General features: G+C 38.7%; 1 protein-coding gene across 8 annotated transcripts in view; it reads right to left on the bottom strand.

Moving 5' to 3' along the window:
* Positions 1–884: 884 nt before the first annotated feature.
* The window catches only part of LOC138765084 (copine-8-like), a 437,705-nt gene continuing 427,543 nt past the window's right edge, over positions 885–11,046 (bottom strand). For 5 of the 8 annotated variants that reach the window (XM_069941777.1, XM_069941779.1, XM_069941780.1 and 2 more), the window contains 3 exons: positions 9,561–9,618; positions 5,242–5,315; positions 885–2,999 (listed from right to left, as the gene is read on the bottom strand). In XM_069941777.1, coding sequence (XP_069797878.1) covers positions 2,811–2,999; positions 5,242–5,315; positions 9,561–9,618 — 321 coding nt within the window. In that variant the 3' untranslated portion in view covers positions 885–2,810. The remainder of the gene's footprint in view (positions 3,000–5,241; positions 5,316–9,560; positions 9,619–11,046) is intronic. The other 3 variants (XM_069941782.1, XM_069941783.1, XM_069941784.1) reach the window with 1 other exon arrangement.

The following is an 11,046-nucleotide window of genomic DNA, read 5'->3' as shown; positions in this document are numbered from 1 at the left end:
AAAAAATTCTGAGAAGTGATGGGTAGCTCTCTGAATGGAAGCGGAAGGGAAGGGGTTGGGGAGGTGGCGAATAGGAGTGAGAGGGATGGAGAAAGAAAGAGACTCAGGGGAGAGATTTAACATAAACTGGAGAATGCAATGTTAATGCCATCTAGTTGGAGAGTGCCCAGATGAAATAACAGGAGTTGTTCCTCCAATGTACGGGTTGCCCCGATTTGACAGCACATGAGGCAACCTGTATATTGGAAGAACAGCTCCTAATATTCCAAAGTTACCTACATTGCTGTGGGACTGAAGTCATGTGCAGGACAGAGTAATCGCCCCCTTGGTACCTGCCCCTGTGACTGCAAGAAATGCTACACTTCCTTGAACACCACCATTCGGGGCCTCAAACAGTCCTTCCAAGTGAAGGAACACTTCACATGAATCTGGTGGGGTCAACCACACATTCAGTGCCCACATTGCAGTCTCCTCTATGTTGGAGAGACTGGACACAGATTAGAAGATCATTTCATTGAGCACCTTCACTCCATTCGCTGCAATAACTGGGACCTCCCAGTGGACAACCATTTTAATTCCACACAGTACTATTTCCACACCAACAACAATGAGGGCACTGAATGTAATGGTTGAGCCTACCAGATTCATATGAAGTGTTGCTTCACTTAGAAGGACTGTTTGAGGCCCTGACTGATGGTGTGCAAGGGTGCAAGTGTAGGATTTATTGAGGTCATAGGGTCAAGTACCAAGGGGGCGATTACTCTGTCCTGCTTGTGACTTTGGTTCCACAGTCATGAAGGTAACTTTTAACTGCGCCTTTCTATGGCCTCACAAGTAACTCAGTTCAAAGGGAATTAGAGATAAGAAATAGTGCTGACTTTACCATAAATATCTAGGTCTAATGACTGAAAGAACCCGATCAATTATGTGAATTATATTGACTCTCGCTATATCAAGGCAGTGAAGAGATTGTTCAAATACATTAATCCTGTAGGCCCCTATCTTCCCGGGAGACTTAGTGAAAGATGTTCTCTAGAATAGAATAGCATCTTTTTGGATGTTTCTATTTAGTGTTTTTAAAAAAATGCAACAGGCTTCATATGAGCAGTATTTTGCATTGAAAGTAAATTTTCATCAAAAGTTTTGATATTATTCTTTGTGCATTGCTAAAGGCTGAGAAATGATTCAAATGATTAGCAATCAGACATGACATACATTGTTAATGAAGAATCTCTTCTAGGAAATCAAGAGAAAATAGCTTTTGGACACTTCACAGCAATTCTGTGATAAAGGTTGGACATGAAGAGCACAAGGGCTGAAATGATTAAAATTCACATCACTACAAAAAGTCACATGATGAATTGACTCAAAGATGATAACCACATTATATAGCCAGCATTGTTGCTCATGTGACTGTGGAAATGTATTTCATGGAAAATAGTAGAAAGTGTCAAATATATCGATGTGTAAAGTAGATGGTGTACATACATGCCTGCCCTGAGGAACATCTTAAGCCAACCAAGCAGAATTCAGGAAAATGTTATGAAATATAATTTTAAATGTCTATTGATCCAATATCAGTTATTAGTGTAATTATGCTGCCATGTTACTTGTGAAGGGATTGTACTTTCAAGTTAGTGAATACGTTGTGTGCTGCATGTCTAAACTTGAAATAAAAAAAATGTTTATTTGTAATCCAATAGATTGAAATAATAGATAGTGGATTGACTTTTATTATAGAATTCTATTATTTTAATGTAATGTATGAGGAATGATGGAGTAGGAATTAATGTACTTGGTTTATGACACATAATTAAAGTAAAGTAATTAATTTAGAAAAAAAATCCTAAATTGACCGTAATCGATTAGGAACAAAATGGGAAGTTAAATATTTTGGGCAAAACTGTGAACATTGGCAAGGGGTGCAAAAAATGGACAGTTCTCAGTTTAAACAAGCCCCAATTTTACTTCTATTAAACCCAACAGAAATTCAATAGTTGGCCATATCACAAGTTTTACATCCCTTGCCCTCACCAGGGAAGTTGAAAGTTCTGCCCTTTGTGGTGTGGAAAAGACTGCTTCCAAATGATTGTTCTTTATAATTATCATCTTCGGTTTTGCATCTACCATATTTTCTGAATTGGCTCAGCTCAGATCATAGAATTAACATTTAGCTACATAACGGCTTTGAAATTGAACTGAATTAGTCAAAAAGACCTTCCAAACAAATCACACGATCTGCAAAACAAAAGCAACAGTCGATGTGGCAAACAAGGAAGCATGACAAATTTCCATTGATTTTCCAAATTGGCTAAAAGAGCTTCAGCAGTATATAAACCAGTTAGATTGTAGAAAGAATCAATTCATAAACTTCAAAAGACAAAACAGACAATTTTCAAACAGTACCTACATCATTAAAATATTCAGTAAGTAAACCACTTACAAATCTTCAATTGGTTCTGCATTTTACTCACTATACCACATCCATTAGCTTCACTCCTTGAGCAGGCTTATAATCCTTCATTTCTGAAAATCCAGCACAAGTCTTTGCAACCAATTCAAGGGTGCCTTGTAACTTTCCTTGTTACTCTCTCTTCTTCAAAGAATATAGAAAGAGTCCCTTTCTTTTGTTTAACCTCAGTCATTCAACATCTACTGCATTTGTAGACCAAATTGCACAATTGAGTACAGGAAACATCTCAAGAGGTTCTGTTTTCGTGGCATCTGACTACAGCAGAAGTGTAGTCAACATATTAAACATCACAAGCCACTCTTGGCAAGTCTAAGAATGCTGGAATTACGGCGGTCTGTCAGATCTGTGTATGAACCCCAAGGCCAGTAGGTGTATATGGTGGCGGTGCGGGGTTTGGCTTGATGCTTCGAGTTTTCATGTAGGAAATAAATTGGTCTGGTATCTCAGCTAGAACGTCCTTAGCCAACCGTGCCATACTAAGCACATGATTTCCTGTGCGGTCAATGTAATCCCGAAATGGTACAAACTGAAAGGAAAAATTATTTCATTACACAGTCTTTTTGAGAGGCAATATTACTTTAATCCAACTTACCCTAACATAAGCAAACAATTCTTTTTAGGTTGTGCAGGCAATAGTGAAATGAACAAAACTATGTCAATTATGTAAAATCACACAAATCTAAGACTTTGAATCATTAAATGCTCCCTACATCATCCTTCTTCATTATAAGTTTCAATATTGCCAACATTGTCACTTTATCCTAAAGCAATAGTATATATCTCTTTTTTTGTTGGGGGGGGGGGACTCAATAGATTATTTGGCTTGGGTCATTATTTTCCCATGATATTGTTTCAAAATTACCTCGGGGTAAGTTTCACATTTGCCAGGTAGCCTGTCACCACTCATTGCCAAATCCATCTGCTGTTCTATCTGCTTATATTGATTTTGGGGACATGAAGTGTGAATGGCTCCTCAGCTAGAAGGCTATCTGCTCTGCCCAAGTTACCATCAAAGGGAGTGAAGCTGAAAGGGGCCACACATTACCATAGAGTCTCATAATATAATCCTGCGGGGTCCTTAAAGTTATATAACATTAGGGGGAGCAGAAACTGGTCATGCTCTCATGTTCTACGCCTTTTAGATGATTATTGGATGGACCACGGTGCACATTAATGTGGTTGGAAACCGTTCAGTAACCAAGCAACTGCTAATCTCTATTCATTCCCAGGGGCATGTAAAAGGAATGAGAAGAGGCAAGGCCTATCCAAAAATTTTCTAAACTATGCAGAATGTGAGATTTCATGCACAGTTGTCTGTCTTCCCACGTTTAAGGGCACTGCAAACATGCCCCTCCATTTAAATTCCTTCACAGATTCTGTTTCATGTTGCCTGATATCCATTACTAAGTTTTCCAATTGCTTTCTTTTATATGATTGACAAAATGGGCCTCTTTGCTGTAAATCTCTGCTTTGTTTTTGACTGTGGTTGTTTCCTTTGATACACTTGTATTCCATTTAAATGTTATATAAATCTTTTTTGATGTCTTGTTCATTTTATCTCTCCCAATTAAGAAAACTCCTTAATAAAGGTATGGTTAACGCAACGCTATTACAACGCCAGAGACTCGGGTTCAAATCTGGTGCTATCTATAAGGAGTTTGCACATATCTCCATATCTGCATGGGTTTTCTCTGGATGCTCCAGTTTCCTCTCACTCATCAAAACACACAGGGGTTGTAGGTCGATTGGTATATTTGGGCGGCACAGGCTTGGGGGCTAGAAGGGCCTGTTACTGTGATGTATGTCTAATTTAAATTTAAAAATAGCAAATCCGGATACATTCAACCAGATATACTATGTCATGTAACAGTGTTAATATACAAACTAGTCAGTAAGTCAAGGTGTGAAGAGATGCACCAAGAAATGCCTCTCTTTATTTCTCTTTCCGTGCCTGATCAGATATTGCGCTTTCTCATTGTCAGTCCTCTGGCTTTTCATTTCTCAATCTTCAAATCTAATTGATAAGGGAGTTGGTTAACCTGTTGCTTCTATTGAATATTGTGGTCCCTGATAGTCAGGCGTATGCTCTTAAATTTAAAATGTTTTAAAGCCATGGTAACAGATCCTTTCAGCCCATGAGCCCAAGCTGCCCAAATAAACCCAATTGACCAACACTCATGGCATGTTTTTTTCTCTCTGACAGGGAAAAATACAATTTTTATTTATTTGGGAACACGACATCTTTAGAACACAGCAAACAAGTTTAGCAAATTCCAACCTCTATATAACTTACAAAGGTGTGCAAATTTTGGGACCACAATTTTTAACATAATTTCCCGTATTTGACTCTGGTGTTTGTCGGGAAGTTTTTAACTGGAATATTGAGGAACATAGCCCTCATTTCATTTAAGAATTGGGAGTGGCCACCTGGTACTTTCAGTCTGCACTGTCATTCATCCAGATTTTGACAGATTTTCTGTCCCAGCTCTATTTCCCTGCAGTGTCCCCATATCTCTTGATTCCTTTAATATTCAGAAAACAATCTCCCTTTTGAATGAATGAGTAGAGAATTCCAAAGATTTGCTGCTTTCTCCTTACTGCAGACTTAAAATGCCTCCCACTTACTCTGGCATCCTTGTTCCATACTGTTCAAACAGGGGAAGCAGCCTCCGTGCATTCACCCTGGCGAGTCCTAGAGGAACTTTGTAAGCTTCAATGAGTGTGCTTGACTCACATACACCATGATGATTCCTCATCCAAACACTTACCTGTACGATATCTCTTTCTGCAAGTTTCCCTCGAGAAGATACTCTGATGTCATCTCCATCCAATTCCACCATAGCTATTGACAAAAAATAACAAATTTTGGAGTAAACACAAATTGCAACAAAAAAAAAGATAGCTGCTATACATGATTCACCTTTAGTCCATAATAGTCCACCTGTCAGCAAGAAATTCTGAGGAGATTGGTTCGACTAAATTTGTTGAAATCACTTTGTGCCTAGTGCTGGTAAACATTTCATCAATCAATTACAGAGGTCAGAACAGATAATTATGTTACTGCTGTTACTAGAGGACCCCAAAACACAGCAGCAATAGAAATTCACCAAGACAAATGGTTACTTAAACAAAAGTAACTTTTAGTTTTCTTTAAACATAAATCAGGATCAAACTTTAACTTAACTTAACGCCCTTCTAATTCTAAGTGCACATGTATGTAACGTGTATAGGAAATATGTTCAGGAAAGATCACAGTCCAGTCTCACTTCTCACTCCTCCAAGTTCACCGGTATCAGGCAATTCTTAAACTGTGCACAAAATTTAACATTTATGAATTTTCACCAGGCTCTTGTGCTTAAAGGTAATTGGTTAGCACTCAGGAAGGTTCTAGTTGGTTTCAGAGAGAGATTTGTTGCTTGTTGGACACACACAACTGATTTCCCACGATCAATACTTCAGTGCCTTACCGAAGAAACTTGCCCCATCATGGGTTTCCAAATGATACCTTCTTCCAGGTCACCACAGAGTTCCTCTTGTTTCCTTTATTCCAGGAGAAAACACTCTACACAGTCATTTCCTCTTGTAAGGACTACAAGGGTTTTTCAACAGGCTGAACTCAAAACTCACAACCCGTCTTCAAAATGGGGTTTTGCACAAGTTTCCAAAAGCCACTGCAGAAGTCAGTTCTCTATTTCTCTCTCTCTTTGAGAAAGCCTTTTTGGTCTTTTCTCCCTCTCTGCTTGCAAAACCACAAGACCCCTCTTAGAACAGCAAACTGCCACCAGCCGGATTGTCGACACCGGAATCAGTTTCTGTCTGACCAACTGCTGCTTTAAAAACAATAGTCCATTTACTCCACAGCATCAGTCCAATTAACATCTACTTGTGAAGTCTCCATAGGCAGTCTTCAAAGTTTCTGTAAAGTCACTGTGGACATGATGTCTCTCAGCAAAACTCTTGCATTTTAAATCAGATGTCTTTTGTGAAGTTTTACTGTCTGTTTGTGACCTACACAATAACCCCCCACAATCTACCTCCTTTAAAGACATATTAATATATAATATAAAATATGCATCATAACTGCACATAAAAGATGCTTAAAACATAAGCATCTTATAAAAAAAATGCAGCTGGAACATCTAATAAATTTAATTCACCAAAAATTTATTTATTTTAAGATGTAACCCAATTTGTTAGTGTATAGTCACGGGACCATGGTGTAATAACTACAATAGCATATCATTTGATCTCCTTGATTAGCTCCCTGATCCAACCATGACCTTCAATGGGTCTTGATGTTCTTGGCATGCCATGGAGTAGCGTTGGATAGGAAGTGCAGCAAGGAGATTATTGGTGTCAGTTATAGAGAAAAGTACCAATAAGTGGGCAAAAATAATTTATGATGTGAAATAAACCTACTAGCAACTGGGTTTGGAGTTTTCCATTAGAGGAGGAATTAACTCCTCTCTTTACCTGGAATAAGATTCATGTCTAGACTAGGCTTATGTCAACCATTGAGAATATGGAAATGAGGCATTTTTTGCAGGTCAATATCAACCTTTAAAACCATATTATTTGAGTTTATGATGATCTTAAGTTCCAAACTAAAGTTTTACTCATTATTGAAGATGAATAAAAATAAAACTTTCATGTTGCATTTAAAACTGAGAGGGTAAAAAAATTAATTGGAATAAAAATCACATTGACTTGCAGCAAAGATTTTGTCTGGAATCGATACTGAAAGAAATTACCAATGCTTCAATGGACATTGGCATCTTCTGTTATCTGGCCTTACCCACTTGTTTATCTGTAAGTCTTCACAATTCTGATCACAATTTCAGTTCCGCTTTAAGGCTTCAATTGATTGCTAAAATAAAGTACTAAAACCTTGTTACCTTTTATATTACCACAGGAAGAGCGAGCACCTGGATTTCATTTGAGATTGAAGTGGAATTCCATGCAGCTGTATTTCGCAAATAACATTACTTCCCTGCCACTGCACCAAGAGCATTGCATTAAATCTTGAAAATCTTGTGATATTTTAAATTTAGACATACAGCATAGTATCAGGCCATTTTAGCCCACAAGTCTGTGCCACCCAATTTATATCCAATGAGACTACATCTCTGGTATGTTTTGAGCGGTGGGAGGAAGCTGGAGTCTCCAGAGAAAACCCACACAGACACGGGGAGAATGTACAAACTCCTTAATAGTCAGCACGGGATTTGAACACTGGTCCCGATCGCTGGCCACCCTCCTCTACACATTACCAACGCTATTCTGAGAAGTTATGGAATCTTAAATCCATGTCTATTATTGGCCTCCAGAATCATAGACATCGAATGAACTACAATATTGCTTCCTAATTGAATGGAAAGAATATAGGAAATAGACTTTCAGGCAGTAGAAATCTGGGCCATCTACACAAATTATAATAGATGCCATCTCTATTAATGGCGCATGAGTTGAGGTGACAGATCTATTGTGTTCTTAGAGAATTCTGAAACTGGATTGATGTGTTAAATTGCCCATTCCTGCTCCAAGGTTCAATATTCCCACTTTAATATATGGAGATTAATCAACTCTGGACAGTTGGGGTTTAAAATAAAAGAAATATTCTGACCCATATAATTGAGTAAAACATTTACTGGTTCCAGATAGATCATTACATTTAAGATTTAAAACAGGCTGATGGACTAGTTAGATAAAACTGATATGATTAATTACTACGTTATAAAGATTAGATTAGAAGTACTGCATATAAATTTTCTATTAAGATATTATATTTATGGAGTGCACATATTGTATATGTGTGTGTTTTTTATATATATCTTCTTCTTCTTTGGCTTGGCTTCGCGGACGAAGATTTATGGAGGGGTAAATGTCCACGTCAGCTGCAGGCTCGTTTGTGGCTGACAGGTCCGATGCGGGACAGGCAGACACGGTTGCAGCGGTTGCAGGGGACAATTTGTTGGTTGGGGTTGGGTGTTGGGTTTTTCCTCCTTTGTCTTTTGTCAGTGAGGTGGGCTCACGGTCTTCTTCAAAGGAGGTTGCCGCCCGCCGAACTGTGAGGCGCCAAGATGCACGGTTTGAGGCGATATCAGCCCACTGGCGGTGGTCAATGTGGCAGGCACCAAGAGATTTCTTTAGGCAGTCCCTGTACCTCTTCTTTGGTGCACCTCTGACACGATGGCCAGTGGAGAGCTCGCCATATAACACGATCTTGGGAAGGCGATGGTCCTCCATTCTGGAGATGTGACCTACCCAGCGCAGTTGGATCTTCAACAGCGTGGATTCGATGCTGTCAGCCTCTGCCATCTCGAGTACTTTGATGTTAGGGATGAAGTTGCTCCAATGAATGTTGAGGATGGAGCGGAGACAACGCTGGTGGAAGCGTTTTAGGAGCCGTAGGTGATGCCGGAGGAGGACCCATGATTCAGAGCCGAACAGGAGTGTGGGTATGACAACGGCTCTGTATACGCTTATCTTTGTTGAGGTTTTTCAGTTGGTTGTTTTTCCAGACTCTTTTGTGTAGTCTTCCAAAGGCCCATTCAGAGCCAGCTCTTCAGCGCTTGACGTCCTGTTTTGCGGAAACTGCCAAAATGTTTGGCCTGGAAGTCAGCCTGAAGAAAACTGATGTCCTCCATCAGCCAGCTCCCCACCATGACTACCAGCCCCCCAACATCTCCATCGGGCACACAAAACTCAAAACGGTCAACCAGTTTACCTATCTCAGCTGCACCATTTCATCGCCAAGGGCAGTAGCGCCTTTGGATATAAATATATAATACACACACACTTTAACTGCTAAATAAAATAACTCATTTAATTAAGAAAAGAAAATAAATTCTCAATGGACTCAGGCCTTATGTAATTAATTATGAAGATTTTCTTCCAAGGTTCCAGAGTTTTCATTCATATTATATAACCATATAACCATTTATGGAGCGGAAACAGGCCTCTTAATTAACAAGTGGCTTAACAGGTGCTTTGATGTCAAATTTAATAAATTGTAAATTTCTGATTCAGCTTCCTCATTTAAGTTTTGGAGGCTACTTCTCAATAAAAATAAATGAATTTCACTCACCATCAAATTCTGCTTGCCCAACTCCAACGATGATAATGGACATGGGAAGTTTAGCAGCCTATATAATGAGAAAAACAATACACTAAATTGAGGACTCGGCAAATAGAATTCTGAGGTTTGATGTGACTGCACCCTTCTCCAATGGCAACCTCAAGCAGCCTCTTTAAAAGTGGTTGCTGAAGTTACTGTATAAAACAAAATTGGATGCATCAGGTATGGAAATAGGTCTACAACAGCCATTTGCAAAGATGTGTTAAAAGCAGCTTTTCCTTTAGAGATACGCACAGTAGCAGGCCCTGGAGGAAATCCACGCAGACATAGGAAGAATGTACAAACTCCTTGCAGACAATGCTAGGTTCAAGCCCTGGTCGCTGGCACTGTAACGGTGTTGCTCTATAACCTCTACGCTAACTGTTAATCATGGAGCAACCCTAAGTGCTGGATTGTCACATCATTATTGAATTATGTATTGTATTAATCCTTGATTATCTCCTGTCACTCATGTACTGTGCCACCGGATTTCTTGACCCATGAACCAACTTGGATACTTTCCAGTTTTCTTTTGTACGCTGCTGCATTATATGTAACGTAATGTAATATCACAGACTTTGTCTTTATTTCGAATAAGTATTCACTAGGAATTCTGTAGAAGTTTGAAAGCTGTCAGTTGAAGTGGAAAGATTCCGTCAGGCCTAAATTATACAAACAATCGCTTTCAATGACAGCGGCATGTGTAAACTAATTTGCTGTCTGCCAAACAAAATTAGATGGAATGTTAGTCATTCGCATACAATATGCATTGTGGAACAATTACAATCAAAATTCAATATTCTTTGAGGATTAAATTTAAAAAAATATGCAACATTAATTGATGTTTTAAATTTGGCAAAAAAAATTAAATGCAGGCTAACACCCATTCTAATAAAAGCATACAATAAATCTCTCAGATCTGGGTATTGCTTCAGACATCAGATTCAGACAATGGGAGTAGCATCCTAATTTTATTTCTGAGAGCTAGCCTTGTTTGAATATTTGTAAATTAATTGAATAACACACCATTGGACATGGCTGTGATGGGGTCTCAAAGGACCTCAGAGTTTCTTGATTGTATTGGAAATTTGGATCTGGAGCTCAGGTTGACAATGGATGGAATAGGGGGGTCTGTGAAACTGTGGGAGTGCAGTAGAGGAATCCACTAACACTCAGTGTTTCTGAGTGACTCTCTTAATGGGCAATGCATCAAAGCAACCCTTTGTTTGCCTTTACAGCAGGCAAAAGATGCAATATACAGTATTGTGTTCATTACATATTTTCATATTATTATATGGCAATGAAAGGAACCTTTGAATGTGTGGTTGTTATTAGACTGGTAATGCACAAACCTGGATGAACAATCTAATTTCAATTCTCACCATGACAGATGAGGAATTGAAATTCAAATTATCAGATGGAATTTAAAGCAATAACTGATCTATGACTTTGATCA

Source organism: Narcine bancroftii, chromosome 5 (assembly GCF_036971445.1).
Source record: "Narcine bancroftii isolate sNarBan1 chromosome 5, sNarBan1.hap1, whole genome shotgun sequence".
In the NCBI taxonomy this organism is placed as follows: Eukaryota; Metazoa; Chordata; class Chondrichthyes; order Torpediniformes; family Narcinidae; genus Narcine; species Narcine bancroftii.
The sequence above is the reverse complement of the archived record's forward strand: the minus strand, read 5'-3'. Positions and strand labels throughout refer to the sequence as shown.